A 24,515-nucleotide genomic window follows, 5' to 3' on the forward strand; every position below is an offset into this window, starting at 1 on the left:
GGTTTAAATGTAACTTAGATATTGGGTTTCACTATGTAAAGCGCTTTGAGTCACTAGAGAAAAGCGCTATATAAATATAATTCACTTCACTTCACTTCACTTCAATCAATAACTGAGCCGCATCTCCTCATCCGTGGCTCACTAGTGCAACAACAACGCCCGAAATCTGTCCCTGTGAAAAACCGCCCGACCGGAACTCTCTAATAACTAAAGTTCCTTGGGTGAATAATGTAAAGTCACTACACCGGTATGTTTTAGTGCTTTCATGGTGAGTTTACTGACAGATAGAAATAAGAACTTTACACTACTTTATATTAGAAATGGTAACAACGGAGGATGAATGTCCCATAACAAGAAGATAGAAAAAAAGAAGCTTATCCACTACGGACTACAAAGGCAGATGCGCAAATTTTCAGGACTTATGCAGATCCCAAATACAGATCAGCAGGTACCAGAAGTGAATAAAAAAGTTTCTTTTGCATAATATTGCGAAACAAAACGCCAGATAATATGTCTTACCTTATACACACACCATAATAGTACTCCCATGTGAAGCACAGTACAATCCATCAAGCGGTGTGGCTTCATTGCTTACCAAAGTCCTACTAAAACATTTTGATAGATTTTTGATCGCCATGTGTAATATTCTATATATATATATTTTTTTTTAATTTATTTTTTATTTTTATTTTTTTATTTATTTTTAATTTTTTTTGTTTTGTTTAGTTTTTTTGCTCTATGCTTTTTTAGCCTGTAAAGCACTTTGGTTCAGTTTAAAAGTTGTTGAAAACGTGCTACCGTATATAAATAAAGTTGACTTGACTTGACTTGACTATATTCTCAATGGAACATATAAAATGTTGGTGTTGTTTACTTGAGTCATATGGCAGTCTACACGTATCTCTTATGTGTGACTGCCATCATATTGCAGTCTACACGTATCTCTTATGTGTGACTGCCATCATATTGCAGTCTACACGTATCTCTTATGTGTGACTGCCATCATATTGCAGTCTACACGTATCTCTTATGTGTGACTGCCATTGTATTGCAGTCTACACGTATCTCTTATGTGTGACTGCCATCATATTGCAGTCTACACGTATCTCTTATGTGTGACTGCCATCTACTGGTCACACTAATCATTTCACCATGTACCAAATAAAATAGCTTCGAGGTTGGTAAGCACAACCAAAATGATTCCATACATTAGGCGCACCGGGTTATAAGGCGCACTGTCGAGTTTTGAGAAAATTTAAGGATTTTAAGTGCACCTTATAGTCGGAAAAATATAGTAGTCCTAATTGAACCTTATAAGGGAAACTGTACTTTTTGGGAATTTTGCCTATAATTCACAATCCTTATGTAAGACAAGAACACATGTTTTTTCTTTTTATGCGTCCTAACTTGGAAATAAGTTTTAGCAAAAGTCAGCTAACAATGGAGACAATAGGAATCGCTATATTGCGCCTATAAAGCGCTCTAAAAAACCTCCATCAAAGTTTTATATACACGCTGTAAATATATATGTAATGCAGTGTTTCCCATAAACTGCCAAGATACCTGTGGCGGTGGGGGCGTGGCTATGGGCGTGGTCACCATGACATCATCGAGTAATTTGCATAATTTACTAAAATATGATCTTCTCTAAAAAGGCTCAAAAAATGTATACTTACTAATTAATAATAACAGTTTTGTTTTAAACGTCCATCCATCCATTTTACAATATAATTACAACACTTTATGTACATATTTATATACAGATTTGAACAATTAAGTTATTCACTGAAATATATTTATTAATTGTGGTTCTTACAAAAAATATATCTTATAAAAATATAAAAGCTAAAATGTCTCTTAAAGCTCTGCCCCTTTAATTAGTGCATACTAAATAATTTAACTTTAGCCTACTACTACAACCATATTATTTACCAGCAACATAAAGCGAAACAGAGGCAGAGGTGTCCTGCCACAGTCAGTAACAAATAAACAGAAAACAGTAGTGGTCAAATACAAGAAGTATCCTACACTTCTCTTTTGTAAAGTAAATCTGAACAGCCTATATGGGCATCTACATCAACTATATGATTTGCCTGAGAAGCTGGACAGGACAAAAAAAAAAAAATTTTTTTTTTTTTTAAATTTTATATTTGTGGCGGACGTAATTATTTTGTGGCGGGCCGCCACAAATAAATGAATGTGTGGGAAACACTGTCGCTATATTGCGCCTATAAAGCGCTCTAAAAAACCTCCATCAAAGTTTTATATACACGCTTTAAATATATATATGTAATGTAGTAACATTCATGATAACATGTTATAGTCACGTATTTTGCTCATTCTAAGCATGTGGCGGTTTATTCATTTCACGGACGCATCAAAACGCGTCCAATCATGCCAGAAGAGGGGGCTACTATCTACCAAGCATGAGCATTGATCAAAGCGCACCTCATAGCCAAAATGCTGTACTTTAAGTGTGACGTGTGCCATAGGTTCTACGGCACAATTGGAGATGACAGATGAGATGTTGTTGGTGTGTGCCTCAGAACCTGGTGTCTCAGATGAAGGACTTCGAAGCGAGCGCCGAGCCTCTCCAGGAGTGCCTGAACGCCACTGAGCTGACCGTGCAGGAGAGCAGCACGCGCCTTCACGACCTCACCGCCAAGAAGCTGGAACTCCACAAACTCCAGGTAGGAATCATGAGAAGGAGTTTATTCGTCTCCAGCCACCATCATCATTCCATCCGGAGGGTTCCACTTATAGTCGTGGTCAAAAGTGTACATACACTTGTACAGAACATCATGTCATGGCTGTCTTGACTTTACAATCATTTCTACAACTCTCATTTTTTTGTGATAGAGTGATTGGAGCACATACTTGTTGCTTCTTTTATGAATTTATTATGTGTCTTCTGAAAATGTGAGTAAAAGTATACATACAGCAATGTTAATATTTGCTTACATGTCCCTTGGCAAGTTTACCTGCAATAAGGCGCTTTTGGTAGCCATCCACAAGCTTCTGCTGGAATTTTGGACCACAAAATTGGTGTGGTTCAGCTAAATGTGTTGCTTTTCTGACATGGACTTGTTTCTTCAGCATTGTCCACACGTTTAAGCCAGGACTTTGGGAAGGCCATTCTAAAAACCTTCATTCTAGCCTGATTTAGCCATTCCTTTACCACTTTTGAGGTGTGTTTGGGGTCATTGTCCTGTTGGAACACCCAACTGTGCCCAAGACCCACCCAACTGCGCCCAAGACCCACCCAACTGCGCCCAAGACCCATTTTTGTCAGAATAATTGTATCTAAGTTATCACAAAACTTTGTGTTTCAATGAGTTCCCAACAAGCAGACAAAAGCTGTCTTTGATCTTACCAATCAAAAGTAGAGATGTCCAATAATATGCGTTAAAATGTAATATCGGAAATTATCGGTATCGTTTTTTTTATTATCAGTATCGTTTTTATTTTTTTTAATTTTTTTATTTTATTTTATTTTTATTAAATCCACATAAAAAACACAAGATACACTTACAATTAGTGCACCAACCCAAAAAACCTCCCTCCCCCATTTACACTCATTCACACAAAAGGGTTGTTTCTTTCTGTTATTAATATTCTGCTTCCTACATTATATATCAATATATATCAATACAGTCTGCAAGGGATACAGTCCGTAAGCACACATGATTGTGCGTGCTGCTGCTCCACTAATAGTACTAACCTTTAACAGTTAATTTGACTCATTTTCATTCATTACTAGTTTCTACGTAACTGTTTTTATATTGTTGTACTTTCTTTTTTATTCAAGAAAATGTTTTTAATTTATTTATCTTATTTTATTTGATTCATTTTTTTTAAAAGTACCTTATCTTCACCATACCTGGTTGTCCAAATTAGGCATAATAATGTGTTAATTCCACGACTGCATATATCGGTTGATATCGGCATCGGTAATTAAAGAGTTGGACAATATCGGATATCGGCAAAAAGCCATTATCGGACATCCCTAATCAAAAGGCTTGTAAACCTCCACTGTGTAGGATGGGAAGCGACATGAATGTGTCGGTTTCTTTGATGTATTGTAGTCCACAGGAAGATTTTGTCTTGACCCGAGATTTACAAAGCGGAGAGGAAGCAGGACCTGGCTCCCCCTCCAGGCATCTTTTTCTTGTAACCAAAGGCGACGGCTGTTTACGACCCCCTTCCTTTAGAAACAGCTGTTGCCGTGTAATCAGGGAAAGTCCAAATAAAAGAGGAGGCGTACAATCTTTCGTCAGAGCGTGGTGGGACACTGTGCAAGGGTACAGGTTAGGGATGTCCGATAATGGCTTTTTGCCGATATCCGATATGCCGATATTGTCCAACTCTTTAATTACCGATACCGATATCAACCGATACCGATATCAACCGATATACACAGTCGTGGAATTAACACATTATTATGCCTAATTTGGACAACCAGGTATGGTGAAGATAAGGTACTTTTTTAAAAAAATGAATCAAATAAAATAAGATAAATAAATTAAAAACATTTTCTTGAATAAAAAAGAAAGTAAAACAATATAAAAACAGTTACATAGAAACTAGTAATGAATGAAAATGAGTAAAATTAACTGTTAAAGGTTAGTACTATTAGTGGAGCAGCAGCACGCACAATCATGTGTGCTTACGGACTGTATCCCTTGCAGACTGTATTGATATATATTGATATATAATGTAGGAAGCAGAATATTAATAACAGAAAGAAACAACCCTTTTGTGTGAATGAGTGTAAATGGGGGAGGGAGGTTTTTTGGGTTGGTGCACTAATTGTAAGTGTATCTTGTGGTTTTTATGTGGATTTAATAATAAATAAATAAAAACGATACTGATAATAAAAAAAACGATACCGATAATTTCGATATTACATTTTAACGCATTTATCGGCCGATAATATCGGCAGACTGATATTATCGGACATCTCTAGTACAGGTCTACACGTTTCTCCTCATTGAGCCAAATTTAATTCTGTCTGTTTAATTCCTTGCTTCTTTGTCTTGTTTAATAGATGTCATCAGTGTTTGAACCTGACAATTTTAGCTTGTCCTGAAGAATTTGGAGGTAATCTTCCTTTTTCATTGTCCCATTTACTCTCTGTAAAGCACCAGTTCCATTGGCAGCAAAACAGGCCCAGAGCATAATACTACCACCACCATGCTTGACGGTAGTTATGGTGTTCCTGGGATTAAAGGCCTCACCTTTTCCCCTCCAAACATATTGCTGGGTATTGTGGCCAAACCGCTCCCTTTCCAAGATAAGACTGTAGAGGTCGCCCTCTAGTGGGTTCTTCGGACCACCACACACTGCCAGGAGAGCCCAGATTTCAGGGTAAAACACAGTTTTATTTTCATAAATGTAGAGAGTAGAGATGTGCGTTAAAATGTTAATATCGGAAATTATCGGTATCGTTTTTTTTATTATCAGTATCGTTTTTTTAATTTTTTTTTTTTAATTTTTTTTAATTTTTATTAAATCCACATAAAAACCACAAGATACACTTACAATTAGTGCACCAACCCAAAAAACCTCCCTCCCCCCATTTCTTTCTGTTATCAATATTCCGGTTCCTACATTATATATCAATATATATCAATACAGTCTGCAAGGGATACAGTCCGTAAGCACACATGATTGTGCGTGCTGCTGCTCCACTAATAATACTAACCTTTAACAGTTAATTTTACAAATTTTCATTCATTACTAGTTTCTATGTAACTGTTTTTATATTGTTGTACTTTCTTTTTTATTCAAGAAAATGTTTTTAATTTATTTATCTTATTTTATTTGATTCATTTTTTTAAAAAAGTACCTTATCTTCACCATACCTGGTTGTCCAAATTAGGCATAATAATGTGTTAATTCCACGACTGTATATATCGGTTGATATCGGTATCGGTAATTAAAGAGTTGGACAATATCGGCATATCGGATATTGGCAAAAAGCCATTATCGGACATCCTTAGTAGAGAGGCTTTTGCTTTCCAGCAAAATGTCTTTCTGTTTGTTGTTGTCTCTCTCTCTCTCGGGCTCCCACTCCAACTCCAACCACCTGTCTCATCCCGGCTGCTGCTAATAAAGGCGACAGGTGATTAGATAACAAGGCCCACCTGGGCCATCCACTCACCTGTCGCTGTCTTCGAGGCCGGTCCTGGCACACGCCGCTCCGCGGCAGGCCCGCAGGCCACGCCCCCCTCCACAAAGACCTTCTGGAGGAACGTTCTGTGGTCAGATGAAACAAAAATTGACAGCCATGACATGATGTTCTTTACATGTGTACAACTTTTGACCATGATTGTATGCTCGCTGCCATCTTTCTGCTTATCTTTGCTCTGCTCACACATTACTGAGAATCCATTCATCCTCTTCCAGCTGTGTCATTCCCTTTTCCCCCCCCGCCGCCATGTCGCATACGTCTAACCCGTGCTTTGATGTTTCTGGAGTGGGCTCGCGTGCTTCCTGTTGATAAGCCTGCTTGTGCTCTTCCAGTCTGTGCTGGAGGAGCTAGCCTCACACCAAGTCCAGCTGAGCAGGCTGAAAGAGAAGGCCCAGCGCCTGTTGGACGAGCACGCTGCCGGCAAGAGTTTTGTGCACCGCGTGTCTCAGCTCTCTGCTCAGTTCCTCGCTTTAAGCAACCTAACCAAGGTACAGTGACCACTACTCCACTGTGCCGGCACTTGTTCTTCCTGCAGGAGGCAGGGGTACTGTACTAGCAAGACTAAACACATCCTTGCAACTTGATTGGCGATCTGGCTAATCGGGCGTCTTCCCCGGACTGACAGGAGAAGGCGTCCAGGATCGACCGCATCGTGACGGAGCACCAGGTCTTCACTCACGGCTTGAAAGAGCTGCAGAACTGGGTGGCGGACACCAGCTACATGCTGCAGACGTACTGCGCCCCCACCGCCGACAAAAACATTCTGGATAGCCGGATGATCAAGCTGGAGGTGGGAACCAGTAACTACCGCTTGTCTCTCTTGATGTTGTGTGTGTGTGTGGGGGGGGGGAGGCAGTCCCTTTGGAGCCCTCACAAACGATCAAGAATCACAAAAACCCTTAACTTTACCAACTAAATTGCCAATTAGGGTTGTACGGTATACCGGTACTAGTATAGCCATGGATGAAGTGCTGGCTGTCCAGAGTCGGGACCCGGGGTGGACGTCTCTGCGCTGCTGACCTGTCTCCGCTCGGTATGGTCTCCTGCTGGCCCCACTATGGACTGGACTCTCACTATTATGTTAGATCTACTATGGACTGGACTCTCACTATTATGTTAGATCCACTATGGACTGGACTCTCACTATTATGTTAGATCTACTATGGACTGGACTCTCACACTATTATGTTAGATCCACTATGGACTGGACTCTCACACTATTATGTTAGATCCACTATGGACTGGACTCTCACTATTATGTTAGATCCACTATGGACTGGACTCTCACACTATTATGTTAGATCCACTATGGACTGGACTCTCACTATTATGTTAGATCCACTATGGACTGGACTCTCACTATTATGTTAGATCCACTATGGACTGGACTCTCACACTATTATGTTAGATCCACTTTGGACTGGACTCTCACTATTATGTTAGATCCACTATGGACTGGACTCTCACACTATTATGTTAAATCCACTATGGACTGGACTCTCACTATTATGTTAGATCCACTATGGACTGGACTCTCACACTATTATGTTAGATCCACTATGGACTGGACTCTCACACTATTATGTTAGATCCACTATGGACTGGACTCTCACTATTATGTTAGATCCACTATGGACTGGACTCTCACTATTATGTTAGATCCACTATGGACTGGACTCTCACTATTATGTTAGATCCACTATGGACTGGACTCTCACACTATTATGTTAGATCCACTATGGACTGGACTCTCACTATTATGTTAGATCCACTATGGACTGGACTCTCACTATTATGTTAGATCCACTATGGACTGGACTCTCACACTATTATGTTAGATCCACTATGGACTGGACTCTCACTATTATGTTAGATCCACTATGGACTGGACTCTCACACTATTATGTTAGATCCACTTTGGACTGGACTCTCACTATTATGTTAGATCCACTATGGACTGGACTCTCACACTATTATGTTAAATCCACTATGGACTGGACTCTCACTATTATGTTAGATCCACTATGGACTGGACTCTCACACTATTATGTTAGATCCACTATGGACTGGACTCTCACACTATTATGTTAGATCCACTATGGACTGGACTCTCACTATTATGTTAGATCCACTATGGACTGGACTCTCACTATTATGTTAGATCCACTATGGACTGGACTCTCACACTATTATGTTAGATCCACTATGGACTGGACTCTCACTATTATGTTAGATCCACTATGGACTGGACTCTCACTATTATGTTAGATCCACTATGGACTGGACTCTCACTATTATGTTAGATCCACTATGGACTGGACTCTCACTATTATGTTAGATCCACTATGGACTGGACTCTCACTATTATGTTAGATCCACTATGGACTGGACTCTCACTATTATGTTAGATCCACTATGGACTGGACTCTCACACTATTATGTTAGATCCACTTTGGACTGGACTCTCACTATTATGTTAGATCCACTATGGACTGGACTCTCACACTATTATGTTAAATCCACTATGGACTGGACTCTCACTATTATGTTAGATCCACTATGGACTGGACTCTCACACTATTATGTTAGATCCACTATGGACTGGACTCTCACACTATTATGTTAGATCCACTATGGACTGGACTCTCACTATTATGTTAGATCCACTATGGACTGGACTCTCACTATTATGTTAGATCCACTATGGACTGGACTCTCACACTATTATGTTAGATCCACTATGGACTGGACTCTCACTATTATGTTAGATCCACTATGGACTGGACTCTCACACTATTATGTTAAATCCACTATGGACTGGACTTTCACTATTATGTTAGATCCACTATGGACTGGACTCTCACTATTATGTTAGATCCACTATGGACTGGACTCTCACACTATTATGTTAGATCCACTATGGACTGGACTCACACTATTATGTTAGATCCACTATGGACTGGACTCACACTATTATGTTAAATCCACTATGGACTGGACTCTCACACTATTATGTTAGATCCACTATGGACTGGACTCTCACTATTATGTTAGATCCACTATGGACTGGACTCTCACACTATTATGTTAAATCCACTATGGACTGGACTTTCACTATTATGTTAGATCCACTATGGACTGGACTCTCACTATTATGTTAGATCCACTATGGACTGGACTCACACTATTATGTTAAATCCACTATGGACTGGACTTTCACAATATAATGCTAGACCCACTCGACGTCCATTGCATTCGGTCTCTCCTAGAGGGGGGTCACCCACATCAGCGGTCCTCTCCAAGGTTTCTCATAGTCAATGACATCCCACTGAGTTGTGAGTTTTTTGTGTCATTGTCAGGTTCAAACACTGATGACATCTATTAAACAGACATGAAGCAAGGAATCATACAGAGACAGAGTTTTATTTAGCTCAATGAGGAGAGAGCTTTTGGGCTGTACTCTTAGTTACAGAACCAACCTACGCTCTAAGGTAACGCGTGCTCCTCTATTTATTTGGGAGGTCCCTGGTTACATCACTGAGGCCGCCTCTAAAAGGAGTGGTCACACATTATCATGCAAAGCAGCTCCAGTACGCACAATACGTGACGGAATGTGCTGGGGGGCCTGGTGATGTCTCTGCTTCGTCAGCGTGCTGTCGTCTTATCTTCGTTGAGGTCCTTGAAGTCCTTGGCTGTTAGTGGGCTAAGACCAACAAAATATCTGCGGCGAGGCCACCCCTCGTATGCCGTGGCTCATAACAAGTTTTGTCCTTGCACAGATGGAAAAGTACAACTTGAGCACAATAGCTAATAACTAGGGATGTCCGATAATGGCTTTTTGCCGATATGCCGATATTGTCCAACTCTTTAATTACCGATACCGATATCAACCGATACCGATATCAACCGATATATACAGTCGTGGAATTAACACATTATTATGCCTAATTTGGACAACCAGGTATGGTGAAGATAAGGTACTTTTTAAAAAAATGAATCAAATAAAATAAGATAAATAAATTAAAAACATTTTCTTGAATAAAAAAGAAAGTAAAACAATATAAAAACAGTTACATAGAAACTAGTAATTAATGAAAATTTGTAAAATTAACTGTTAAAGGTTAGTATTATTAGTGGAGCAGCAGCACGCACAATCATGTGTGCTTACGGACTGTATCCCTTGCAGACTGTATTGATATATATTGATATATAATGTAGGAAGCAGAATATTGATAACAGAAAGAAATGGGGGGAGGGAGGTTTTTTGGGTTGGTGCACTAATTGTAAGTGTATCTTGTGTTTTTTATGTGGATTTAATTAAAAAAAATATTTTAAAAAAATTAAAAACGATACTGATAATAAAAAAAACGATACCGATAATTTCCGATATTACATTTTAACGCATTCATCTCTACTAATAACTATAGCAACAGCCTTTTAAGCATAAGAGTTGTGTGATAACTTACACATAATCATTCTAACATTTATTGCTGGTTTTACGAGCAGAGGAGCATGTTCGGCAGCGCACACACACGGAGTACTTACAAGCAGACACAGTGTGTAGACAGAAAAGGGAGAATGGACGCCGTAGGAAGATACAATAGCTCACCGGCGTCACAATGTAAACAAACGCCATGGGTGTATCTACACCTGACTTCCACTGTAATGATACCAAGTACAGGAGCGTATCTAGTCGATATCACTCTGACGGGACAGTTTAGTCGCCACTCTTTACACCCAGTTGGTCACTGACTGTGATTCGATGCTGCAGGCCTTGCTGACGGCGCGCCAGGAGAAAGAGATCCAGTTAAAGATGCTCATCACCAGAGGAGAAGCGGTTCAGAGAAACACCTCCGCTAACGGTGTAGCTGTGGTCCAGGAGCAGATACAGGAGCTCAAAGACTCCTGGGATGCTCTGCTCTCTGCCTGCATTCAGTGCAAAAGGTGAGCGATCCACACCTGAGCTTGTGACTGGTCATTCTACTAATCCAGCGGTGTCAAACTGGTTTTCATTGAGGGCCACATGGCAGTGATGGCTTCCATCAAAGGGCCGCTTGAAACAGCAAATATTAGGAATGATGCATTTTATTATTGAAAACATTTTTTTTATGTACACAGTAAAAAAAAAAGGGGCACTCAATCACCAGAATGTGACAGTGAAATATACAGTTTTTACAACATATTACGGTAAAAGGAAAAACAATAACACTTTTTCAATTTTGCCATCTGAGCTGCCAGATTTTTACCATAATTATTTGTTTTCTATTTGCGGTAATACACCTTAAAAACAACAAAAAAAGTGTTTTTCTTTTCAGTTTCTAGTAAAGACAACCATAAATTTTACCGTAAAATCTATTTTAATTTTTTTTAATGTACAATTCGATGCATAATGCCTAATCAGAAGTCAAGCAGATATTTAAGTATTTATTTTTATTTTGACAAAAAATGTGTTCCAATATTGGAGACTATTAAAGTTTAAAGTGTATGCAATTTTGTGCATTTTCTTCCTGTCAAAATGTAAAATAAATATTAGGTTGTTTATTGACGCATGTTATTTTCAGGCGTTTGTGGGCCATATAAAATGATGTGGCGGGCCAAACAGTTTTCTGCATGTAAAAAATAGATTTGCGAGTATAAAAACAATTTTCTGAAGTAAAAAAAACAATTTATAAGTAAAAACAGCAATTTTCTGCCATTAAAAAGATCATTTTCTGCATGTAAAAAGTAGATTTGCAAGTATAAAAGCAATTTTCTGCAAGTAAAACAAAAATTCGTAAGTAAAAAAAAACAATTTTCTGCAATTAAAAAAAGGACAATTTTCTGCATGTATAAATAGATTTTCAAGTATAAAAACAATTTTCTCCAAGTAAAAAAAAAAATTCTGCAAGTAAAAAAAACAATTCGTAAGTAAAAGAAACTATTTTCTGCAAGTAAAAAAACAATTCGCAAGTAAAAAAAAAAACATTTTCTGCAATTAAAAAAAAGGACAATTTTCTGCATGTAAAAATAGATTTTCAAGTATAAAAACAATTTTCTGCAAGTAAAAAAACAATTCGTAAGTAAAAAAAAAACAATTTTCTGCAATTAAAAAAAAGGACAATTTTCTGCATGTAAAAATAGATTTTCAAGTATAAAAACAATTTCCTCCAAGTTAAAAAAAAATTCTGCAAGTAAAAAAAACTATTCGTAAGTAAAAGAAACTATTTTCAGCAAGTAAAAAAACAATTCGTAAGTAAAAAAAAACAATTTTCTGCAATTAAAAAAAAGGACAATTTTCTGCATGTAAAAATCGATTTTCAAGTATAAAAACAATTTTCTCCAAGTAAAAAAAATAATTCTGCAAGTAAAAAAACCAATTCGTAAGTAAAAGAAACTATTTTCTGCAAGTAAAAAAACAATTCGTAAGTAAAAAAAAAACATTTTCTGCAATTAAAAAAAAGGACAATTTTCTGCATGTAAAAATAGATTTTCAAGTATAAAAACTATTTTCTCCAAGTTAAAAAAAAATTCTGCAAGTAAAAAAAACAATTCATAAGTAAAAGAAACTATTTTCAGCAAGTAAAAAAACAATTCGTAAGTAAAAAAAAACAATTTTCTGCATGTAAAAATAGATTTTCAAGTATAAAAACAATTTTGTCCAAGTAAAAAAAATAATTCTGCAAGTAAAAAAAACAATTCGTAAGTAAAAGAAACTATTTTCTGCAAGTAAAAAAACAATTCGCAGGTAAAAAAAAACAATTTTCTGCAATTAAAAAAAAAGGACAATTTTCTGCATGTAAAAATAGATTTTCAAGTATAAAAACAATTTTCTCCAAGTTAAAAAAAAAATCTGCAAGTAAAAAAAACAATTCGTAAGTAAAAGAAACTATTTTCTGCAAGTAAAAAAACAATTCGTAAGTAAAAAAAAAACATTTTCTGCAATTAAAAAAAAGGACAATTTTCTGCATGTAAAAATAGATTTTCAAGTATAAAAACTATTTTCTCCAAGTTAAAAAAAAATTCTGTAAGTAAAAAAAACAATTCATAAGTAAAAGAAATTATTTTCAGCAAGTAAAAAAACAATTCGTAAGTAAAAAAAAAACAATTTTCTGCAATTAAAAAAAGGACAATTTTCTGCATGTAAAAATAGATTTTCAAGTATAAAAACAATTTTCTCCAAGTTAAAAAAAAATTCTGCAAGTAAAAAAAACTATTCGTAGGTAAAAGAAACTATTTTCTGCAAGTAAAAAAACAATTCGTAAGTAAAACAAAAAAAAAAATTTCTGCAATTAAAAAAAGGACAATTTTCTGCATGTAAAAATAGATTTTCAAGTATAAAAACAATTTTCTCCAAATTAAAAAAAAATTCTGCAAGTAAAAAAAACAATTCGTAAGTAAAAAAAACTATTTTCTGCAAGTAAAAAAAAAATTCCTAAGTAAAAAAAAACAATTTTCTGCAATTAAAAAAAAGGACAATTTTCTGCATGTAAAAATAGATTTTCAAGTATAAAAACAATTTTCTCCAAGTTAAAAAAAAATCATGCAAGTAAAAAAAACAATTCGTAAGTAAAAGAAACTATTTTCTGCAATTAAAAAAAAGGACAATTTTCTGCATGTAAAAATAGATTTTCAAGTATAAAAACAATTTTCTCCAAGTTAAAAAAAAATCATGCAAGTAAAAAAAACAATTCGTAAGTAAAAGAAACTATTTTCTGCAAGTAAAAAAAACAATTGTCTGCCGTTTGAAACCTGTGTTGTACTCCAACAGCCAACTGGAAGGTTCTCTGTCCCAGTGGACCAGTTACCAGGAGGACGTGCGTCAGTTTGTGAGCTGGCTGGAGCACGTGGAAGAGAACCTGGACCCGACTGATCAGCAGTGCCCTGAGATGCGAGACAAAACTGCCAATCTCAGCAGAGCCAAGGTGACACAGTCCTCTGCACAACACATCACTTCTGGGATCAACGCCAGCACTGCCATTCCTTACTCTACGTACTCTGTTTAGTACAAAAAAAAGAGATAATTTTCTGCATGTAAAACATAGATTTGTAAGTATAAAAACAATTTTCTGCAAGTAAAAAAAGAATTTCTAAGTTAAAAAAAAAAAATTGTGCATGTAAAAAATTGATTTGAAAGTATAAAAACAATTTTCTGAAGTAAAAAAATATATAAGTAAAAACAGCAATTTTCTGCAATTAAAAAGAGATAATTTTCTGCATGTAAAACATAGATTTGTAAGTATAAAAACAATTTCTAAGTTAAAAAAAAAATTCTGCATGTAAAAAATTGATTTGAAAATATAAAAACAATTTTCTGAAGTAAAAAAATATATAAGTAAAACCAGCAATTTTCTGCAATTAAAAAAAGATCATTTTCTGCATGTAAAAAATAGATTTGCAAGTATAAAAGCAATTTTCTGCAAGTAAAAAAACTATTTGTAAGTAAAAAAAAACAATTTTCTGCAATTAAAAAAAAACAAAAAACATTTTTTGCATGTAAGAAATAGATTTTCAAATATAAAAACAATTTTCTCCAAGTAAAAAAAAAAATCGTAAGTAAAAAAAAAAAATTATGCAAGTAAAAAAAACAATTCATAAGTAAAATAAACTATTTTATGCAAGTAAAAAAAAAAATCGTAAGTAAAAAAAACAATTCGTAAGTAAAAAAAAATATTTTTTTTCTGCAAGTGAAAAAGGATTTGCAAGAATAAAAACACATTTCTCCAACTTTTAAAACAATTCACAAATATAAAACCGTCGCATCGCACAGAAGGAAATCACCCCCAAAAAACTGTACACTGCGGGAAATAGGAGTCAACTCAAAATCTACTTGATAAGTCTTCAATCCATCCATCAATTTTTCTACCGCTTGTCTCTCTTGAAGGGTGGAGTTAGAGCCAATTCAGCTGCAGTTGGGCGGAAGACAGTCCCTTTGGTGCCCTCACAAATGATCAGAAATCACAAAAATCCTTAACTTTACCAACCATATTGCCAATTAGGGTTTTACGGTATACCGGTACTAGTATAGTATCACGGTACTAATGAATCAAAAACGGTACTATACTCTGTTTCGTGACATTGCTGGTTTTGCGAGCAGAGGAGCATGTCACGGAGAACTTACAAGCAGACACAGTGTGGAGACAGAAAAGGGAGAATGGACGCATTTTGGCTTAAAAAGTAAAGATAAAGGTGAAGTTATAACATGCTTCACTACACACCGTAGGAGGATACAATAGCTCACCGACGTCACAATGTAAACAAACGCCATGGGTGGATCTACACCTGACATCCACTGTAATGATACCAAGTACAAGAGCGTATCTAGTCGATGCTACCATGATTACATCAATATTTTTTATCATCACAAAATCTTTTTTCTTTTTAAATTCATAATTATGTTTATAAACTCAGGCAATACGTCCCTGGACACATGAGGACTTAAATTATGACCAATGTACGATCCTGTAACTACTTGGTATCGGATCGATACCCAAATGTGTGGTATCATCCAAAACTAATGTAAAGTATCAAAGAAGAGAAGAATAAGTGATTATTACATTTTAACAGAAGTGTAGATAGAACATGTTGAAACAGAAAATAAGCAGATATTAACAGTAAATGAACCAGTGGATTAATTATCAATTTTTACAGTTTGTCCCTCATAATTTTGACTAAATAGGTGTATAAATGACACAATATGTTACTGCATACGTCAGCAGACTAATTAGGAGTCTTTGTTTGTTTACTTACTACTAAAAGACAAGTTGTCTAGTATGTTCACTATTTTATTTAAGGACTAAATTGCAATAATAAACATATGTTTCATGTACACTAACCTTTTTTGTTAAAATAAAGCCAATAATGACATTTTTTGTGGTCCCCTTTTTTTAGAAAATTATCGAAAAGTATCAAAATACATTTTGGTACCGGTACCAGTACCAAAATGGTATGCTATTGCCAGTATAACAATATACCAAACCTAGAAAATGGAGGACCAAGCCTCCCCAAAAATGCTGCGCCCTGCTTTTTGCCTGCAGGCGCGACACAAAATGAATAAATGAAGCATTCGCACATGGAGGAACATTTGGCTCAACCCAAAAGTTTTCAAATTGAAAAGTTTGCAAATAGAGGGGTTGGTAAATCGAGGTTCCACTGCATAAGAGTTTTCTTTTTCGCTTCATCTGAGTTGTCTACTTTTGACCTCCCAGCTGCTGTACGAGGAAGTGCTCAGCCACGACGCCCTGTTGGCCACGATCATGGCGAAGAGCACGAGTATAGCTGAGAACTACGTCACTCAAATGGAGCTGCAGGACCTGCAAGAACGCTACAGCGCCATCAAAGACAGCGCCGCGGTAATGAACCTGTCCCGAAATCCACGTGGAAATGAAAAGTAACATTGCCTTTCCGACCTCAGGGGGCTGTAGGCAAAGCGGAGGAGGTGGCGAAAAGCCACCAGGAGTACCAGAAGGGCCTCCGTGCGTTTGAAGAGTGGCTGGAGCAGGAGCAGGAGAAGCTGGGCTGCTACATGCAGCTGGAGGGGGATGTTGACATGCTGGAGGAGACACTCCAGAAGCTGCAGGTTGGAAAGGCATGATGCAATGTGCCACCAATGCTGTTTCACATGATGAATTTAAGCCTTCAACTATAGAAAAAACTAGTGAGCATCCTGGATGATGCCAGTCACCCTCTGCATAGCGTTATCAGTAGCCAGAGGAGCCTGTTCAGTGCTAGACTGCATCATCCCAAGTGCAGGACTAATAGACTCAAAAACTCCTTTGTCCCACACGCCATTAGACTGTACAACTACTCTCTGGGGGGGAGGGGGGTACTAGGATGACAGGGGATGCAAAACAATAACAGTGCAATACTTTTTCATAACATGGTCACTACTGACTAGTTTCTCTTGTATATATATATATACTGTATAGTAATATTTTTCTATTTTGTTTCCATTTATAACCCCATTATGTACTTTTTACTTTTTAAATGTGATCTCAATTTTGTACTCTGCTGATGCACTGCAAAAAGTCAGTGTTCAAAAACAAGAAAAAAAAAATACAAAAATGTGGGGTATTTTATTTGAATTCAACAAAATTATCTGCCAATAGAACAAGAACATTTGGCTTGTCAAGACTTTCCAAAACAAGAAAAAAAAAAAAATTAGTGGTATTTTATTTGAATTAAGTAAAATTATCTGCCAATAGAACAAGAAAATTTGGCTTGTCAAGACTTTCCGAAACAAGAAAAAAATATACAAAAATGACGGGTATTTTATTTGAACTAAGTAAAATTATCTGCCAATAGAACAAGAAAATTCGGCTTGTCAAGACTTTCCGAAACAACAAAAAAAATTAAAAAATTAGGGGTATTTTATTTGAACTAAGCAAAATTATCTGCCAATAGAACAAGAAAATTCAGCTTGTCAAGACTTTCCGAAACAAGAAAAAAATATACAAAAATTAGGGGTATTTTATTTGAACTAAGCAAAATTATCTGCCAACAGAACAAGAAAATTCGGCTTGTCAAGACTTTCAGAAACAAGAAAAAAATATACAAAAATTAGGGGTATTTTATTTTAACTTAGCAAAATTATCTGCCAATAGAACAAGAAAATTCGGCTTGTCAAGACTTTCCAAAACAAGAAAGAAAAAAAAAAATTAGGGGTATTTTATTTGAACTAAGCAAAATTATCTGCCAATAGAACAAGAAAATTCGGCTTGTCAAGACTTTCCGAAACAAGAAAAAAATATACAAAAATTAGGGGTATTTTATTTGAACTAAGCAAAATTATCTGCCAATAGAACAAGAAAATTTGGCTTTTCAAGACTTTCCGAAACAAGAAAAAAACTAATAAAAATTAGGGGTATTTTATTTGAACTAAGCAAAATTATCTGCCAATAGAACAAGAAAATTCGGCTTGTCAAGACTTTCCGAAACAAGAAAAAAACTAATAAAAATTAGGGGTATTTTATTTGAACTAAGCAAAGTTATCTGCCAATAGAACAAGAAAATTCGGCTGGTCAAGACTTTCCAAAACAAGAAAAAAATATACAAAAATTAGGGGTATTTTATTTTAACTTTGCAATATTATCTGCCAATAGAACAAGACAATTCGGCTTGTCAAGACTTTCCAAAACAAGAAAAAAAAAAAAATAATTAGGGGTATTTTATTTGAACTAAGCAAAATGATCTGCCAATAGAACAAGAAAATTCGGCTTGTCAAGACTTTCCAAAACAAGAAAAAAAAAATAATAATTAGGGGTATTTTATTTGAACTAAGCAAAATGATCTGCCAATAGAACAAGAAAATTCGGCTTGTCAAGACTTTCCAAAACAAGAAAAAAAGAAAAAAAAATTAGGGGTATTTTATTTGAATTAAGTAAAATTATCTGCCAATAGAACAAGAAAATTCGGCTTGTCAAGACTTTCCGAAACAAGAAAAAAAGAAAAAAAAATTAGGGGTATTTTATTTGAACTAAGCAAAATTATCTGCCAATAGAACAAGAACATTCGGCTTGTCAAGACTTTCCAAAACAAGAAAAAAATATACAAAAATTAGGGGTATTTTATTTGAACTAAGCAAAATTATCTGCCAAGAGAACAAGAAAATTCGGCTTGTCAAGACTTTCCAAAACAAGAAGAAGAAAAAAAAAAATTAGGGGTATTTTATTTTAACTTTGCAAAATTATCTGCCAATAGAACAAGAACATTCGGCTTGTCAAGACTTTCCAAAACAAGAAAAAAATATACAAAAATTAGGGGTATTTTATTTGAACTAAGCAAAATTATCTGCCAATAGAACAAGAAAATTCGGCTTGTCAAGACTTTCCAAAACAATAAAAAAAATAATAAAAAATTAGGGGTATTTTATTTGAATTAAGTAAAATTATCTGCCAATAGAACAAGAAAATTCGGCTGGTCAAGACTTTCCGAAACAACAAAAAAAATAAAAAAATTAGGGGTATTTTATTTGAACTAAGCAAAATTATCTGCCAATAGAACAAGAACATTCGGCTTGTCAAGACTTTCCAAAACAATAAAAAAATAATAAAAAATTAGGGGTATTTTATTTGAATTAAGTAAAATTATCTGCCAATAGAACAAGAAAATTCGGCTGGTCAAGACTTTCCGAAACAACAAAAAAAATAAAAAAATTAGGGGTATTTTATTTGAACTAAGCAAAATTATCTGCCAATAGAACAAGAACATTCGGCTTGTCAAGACTTTCCAAAACAAGAAAAAAAAATACAAAAATTAGGGGTATTTTGTTTGAACTAAGCAAAATTATCTGCCAATAGAACAAGAAAATTCAGCTTGTCAAGACTTTCCAAAACAAGAAAAAAAGAAAAAAAAAATAGGGGTATTTTATTTGAATTAAGTAAAATTATCTGCCAATAGAACAAGAAAATTTGGCTTGTCAAGAATTTCCAAAACAAGAAAAAAATAAAATAAAATTTGGGGTATTTTTTTTTAACTAAGCAAAATTATCTGCCAATAGAACAAGAAAATTCGGCTTGTCAAGACTTTCCAAAACAAGAAAAAAAGAAAAAAAAATTAGGGGTATTTTATTTGAATTAAGTAAAATTATCTGCCAATAGAACAAGAAAATTTGGCTTGTCAGGACTTTCCAAAACAAGAAAAAAATAAAATAAAATTTGGGGTATTTTATTTGAACTAAGCAAAATGATCTGCCAATAGAACAAGAAAATTCAGCTTGTCAAGACTTTCCAAAACAAGAAAAAATAAAATAAAAATTAGGGGTATTTTATTTGAACTAAGCAAAATTATGTGCCAATAGAACAAGAACATTCGGCTTGTCAAGACTTTCCAAAACAAGAAAAAAATATACAAAAATTAGGGGTATTTTATTTGAACTAAGCAAAATTATCTGCCAATAGAACAAGAAAATTCGGCTGGTCAAGACTTTCCAAAACAAGAAAAAAATATACAAAAATTAGGGGTATTTTATTTTAACTTTGCAAAATTATCTGCCAATAGAACAAGAAAATTCGGCTTGTCAAGACTTTCCAAAACAAGAAAAAAACTAATAAAAATTAGGGGTATTTTATTTGAACTAAGCAAAATTATCTGCCAATGGAACAAGAAAATTTGACTTCTCAAGACTTTCCAAAACAAGAAAAAAATAAAATAAAATTTGGGGTATTTTATTTGAACTAAGCAAAATTATCTGCCAATAGAACAAGAAAATTCGGCTTGTCAAGACTTTCCAAAACAAGAAAAAAATATACAAAAATTAGGGGTATTTTATTTGAACTAAGCAAAATTATCTGCCAATAGAACAAGAAAATTCGGCTGGTCAAGACTTTCCGAAACAACAACAAAAATTTAAAAATTTGGGGTATTTTATTTGAACTAAGCAAAATTATCTGCCAATAGAACAAGAAAATTCGGCTTGTCAAGACTTTCCAAAACAAGAAAAAAAAAAAAAAAAATTAGGGGTATTTTATTTGAACTAAGCAAAATTATCTGCCAATAGAACAAGAAAATTTGGCTGGTCAAGACTTTCCAAAACAAGAAAAAAATATAAAAAAATTAGGGGTATTTTATTTGAACTAAGCAAAATTATCTGCCAACAGAACAAGAAAATTCGGCTTGTCAAGACTTTCAGAAACAAGAAAAAAATATACAAAAATTAGGGGTATTTTATTTGAACTAAGCAAAATTATCTGCCAATAGAACAAGAAAATCCGGCTTGTCAAGACTTTCCAAAACAAGAAAAAAAAATACAAATTAGGGGTATTTTATTTGAACTAAGCAAAATGATCTGCCAACAGAATAAGAAAATTCGGCTTGTCAAGACTTTCCAAAATAAGAAAAAAATAATAATAAATTAGGGGTATTTTATTTGAACTAAGCAAAATTATCTGCCAATAGAACAAGAAAATTCGGTTTGTCAAGACTTTCCAAAACAAGAAAAAAAAAAAAAAATTAGGGGTATTTTATTTGAATTAAGCAAAATTATCTGCCAATAGAACAAGAAAATTCGGTTTGTCAAGACTTTCCAAAACAAGAAAAAAAAAAAAAAATTAGGGGTATTTTATTTGAATTAAGCAAAATTATCTGCCAATAGAACAAGAAAATTCGGCTTGTCAAGACTTTCCGAAACAAGTAAAATTAGCTAACCTCAATGAACCCAAAAATACCTTCAAATAAGTATATTCTCACTAATAACAAGTGCACTTTTCTTGGTAGAAAAAAAAAGAGACCTTTCTGCTCAATATGTTGAAAAACATTCTTCAATGAAGTAAATGCCATTATCTTGACAATAAAGTACTATCTATCTAGGAGCTCCAGCTGCACTGCACGGAGGGCCAGGCTCTGCTCAACACGGTGCTGGTCACCCGGGAGCTGGTCACTCCCTGGGGGCCGCCTCAAATGGAAGACCGAGCGCTGGAGACCCTGCAGCAGGACTGGAGGACGTACCAGGCCCGGCTGGCTGACACCAGGGCACAGCTCAACAGCGCCCTGGCCAAACTCCGGCAGATGGAGCAGAAGTTCCAGCGTCTGGACAGCTGGCTGAAAAGTATGGAGACCAAAGCGCAACTGCGAAGCCACCGCCGCTCCGACCGCGCCACCAAAGACGCTCAGCTCCATTTAATAAAGGTCAGTCGTCACAGTATCTCATCTGTCAATCATCACTGGGGATCCTTTCTTCTGTGTAGATGTGGCAAGAGGAAGTGCTGGTTTATCAAGACGAGATGGAGGGCCTCGGCATTCTGGCTCAGCAGGTTCTAGATGAGACCCACATTAGCAGCCGCATCAGCAGCAGAGCCACCCAGATCACAGCCCGCTACCACGCCCTGCTACTCCACTTGCTGGTAACATTGAATGTGTCACTCAGCCACACTGCACTAACAAATATAAGTAAGATGAAATATCTCAAATAAGGGTGATATTTGCTTATTTTCTGTCTGATAACATCATTCTTCTCACTAAGCAGATTTTATGTTAGAGTGTTTTACTTGTTTTAAGTGGTCCTAAATGATGTCAGTAAGATATTACAGCTTGTTGCTGAGATTTGATGAGCTATATTGAGTAAAACATGCTTGAAACTAGAATATCAACTGTTGTGTCATCAACACTCACAAGTAGAAAACTACTTTTTTAAAGTCATCATTAGGGATGTCCGATAATGGCTTTTTGCCGATATCCGATATTCCGATATTGTCCAACTCTTTAATTACCGATATCAACCGATACCGATATCAACCGATATATGCATTAGTGGAATTAACACATTATTATGCCTAATTTGGACAACCAGGTATGGTGAAGATAAGGTACTTTTTAAAAAAATTAGTAAAATAAGATAAATAAATTAAAAACATTTTCTTGAATAAAAAAAGAAAGTACAACAATATAAAAACAGTTACATAGAAACTAGTAATGAATGAAAATGAGTCAAATGAAGTGTTAAAGGTTAGTACTATTAGTGGAGCAGCAGCACGCACAATCATGTGTGCTTACGGACTGTATCCCTTGCAGACTGTATTGATATATATTGATATATAATGTAGGAAGCAGAATATTAATAACAGAAAGAAACAACCCTTTTGTGTGAATGAGTGTAAATGGGGGAGGGAGGTTTTTTGGGTTGGTGCACTAATTGGAAGTGTATCTTGTGTTTTTTATGTGGATTTAATTTTTTTTAAAAAAATAAAAAATAAAAAATAAAAAAACCCTGATACCGATAATAAAAAAACCGATACCGATAATTTCCGATATTACATTTTAACGCATATATCGGCCGATAATATCGGACATCTCTAGTAATCATTTATTATTTCAAGCATGAAATAGAAAAAATCACGACTTTGCTGTACTGTGCCAACTGTACTACTATATGAGTGTGTATTTTCTATTGTTTCATTGAAAATAAAACATCTGTTTTAATTATGAGACACAATTGTGTCAAAGTCATGATTTTTTTTTTCTTGCTTGAAATAAGAAATTATTACTTTAAAAAAGTAGTTTTATACTACGATAATGGCTTTTTTGCCGATATTCCGATATTGTCCAACTCTTAATTACCGATACCGATATCAACCGATACCGATATATACAGACGTGGAATTCACACATTATTATGCCTAATTTGGACAACCTTTTAAAATAAAATAAGATAAATAAATTAAAAACATTTTCTTGAATAAAAAAGAAAGTACAACAATATAAAAACAGTTACATAGAAACTAGTAATGAATGAAAATGAGTAAAATTAACTGTTAAAGGTTAGTACCATTAGTGGAGCAGCAGCACGCACAATCATGTGTGCTTACGGACTGTATCCCTTGCAGACTGTATTGATATATATTGATATATAATGTAGGAAGCAGAATATTAATAACAGAAAGAAACAACCCTTTTGTGTGAATGAGTGTAAATGGGGGAGGGAGGTTTTTTGGGTTGGTGCACTAATTGTAAGTGTATCTTGTGTTTTTTATGTGGATTTAATAAAAAAAAAAAAAAAAAAAAAATCATTTTTTTAAAATGATACCGATAATTTTCGATATTACATTTTAAAGCATTTATCGGCCGATAATATTGTGAGTGTTGATGACACAGCTTTGCAACAGTTGATATTCTAGTTTCAAGCATGTTTTACTCAATATAGCTCATCAAATCTCAGCAACAAGCTGTAATATCTTACTGACATCATTTAGGACCACTTAAAACAAGTAAAACACTCTAACATAAAATCTGCTTAGTGAGAAGAATGATCTTATCAGACAGAAAATAAGCAAATATCACCCTTATTTGAGATATTTCATCTTACTTAGTTTTTGCAGTGTCAAGATAATGGCACTAGCATTTATTTGATTTAAGAATATTTTTCAACATATTGAGAAAAAAGGTCTCATATTTGTTTTTTCTATCAAGAAAAGTGCACTTGTTATTAGTGAGAATATACTTATTTTAAGGTATTTGTGGGTTCATTGAGGTTAGCTAATTAGGGTCCGCCTGTAACCAGTACAAAGGACTCCCACAGGGAGTCCTTTGTACTGGTTACAAAGGAACCTATTGAAATTGTAATGTTTATTACTTAACATGCTGCAAAACTCACCAAATTTTTTACACACATACAAAAAGTGTTCGAGAACACTTTAGTCAAAAACCAAACCCCAAAATTCTAAATTGCGCAATAGCGCCCCCTAGGAAAAAACAAAAACAAACTGCCTGTAACTCCCACTAGGAAGGTCGTAGAGACATGAAACAAAAACCTCTATGTAGGTCTCGCTTAGACCTACAACTCATAATGACACATCCTAGGGCAAAAACCAACAGGAAGTTGGCAATTTCACATTTTTGACAAAAATGTACTAAA

The 24,515-nt window shown here is 35.1% G+C and overlaps 1 protein-coding gene across 11 annotated transcripts in view; it reads left to right on the plus strand.

Annotated features, from left to right (window-relative positions):
* syne1b (spectrin repeat containing, nuclear envelope 1b) overlaps window positions 1–24,515 on the plus strand; it is a 318,672-nt gene that overhangs the window by 143,942 nt on the left and 150,215 nt on the right. For 10 of the 11 annotated variants that reach the window (XM_062043168.1, XM_062043169.1, XM_062043173.1 and 7 more), the window contains 9 exons: window positions 2,547–2,690; window positions 6,526–6,681; window positions 6,819–6,983; window positions 10,965–11,137; window positions 13,941–14,094; window positions 16,378–16,521; window positions 16,584–16,748; window positions 21,476–21,793; window positions 21,853–22,008. In XM_062043168.1, coding sequence (XP_061899152.1) covers window positions 2,547–2,690; window positions 6,526–6,681; window positions 6,819–6,983; window positions 10,965–11,137; window positions 13,941–14,094; window positions 16,378–16,521; window positions 16,584–16,748; window positions 21,476–21,793; window positions 21,853–22,008 — 1,575 coding nt within the window. The remainder of the gene's footprint in view (window positions 1–2,546; window positions 2,691–6,525; window positions 6,682–6,818; window positions 6,984–10,964; window positions 11,138–13,940; window positions 14,095–16,377; window positions 16,522–16,583; window positions 16,749–21,475; window positions 21,794–21,852; window positions 22,009–24,515) is intronic. The other variant, XM_062043176.1, reaches the window with a different exon arrangement.

The sequence above is a fragment of the Entelurus aequoreus genome, linkage group LG03 (assembly GCF_033978785.1).
Source record: "Entelurus aequoreus isolate RoL-2023_Sb linkage group LG03, RoL_Eaeq_v1.1, whole genome shotgun sequence".
NCBI lineage: Eukaryota > Metazoa > Chordata > Actinopteri > Syngnathiformes > Syngnathidae > Entelurus > Entelurus aequoreus.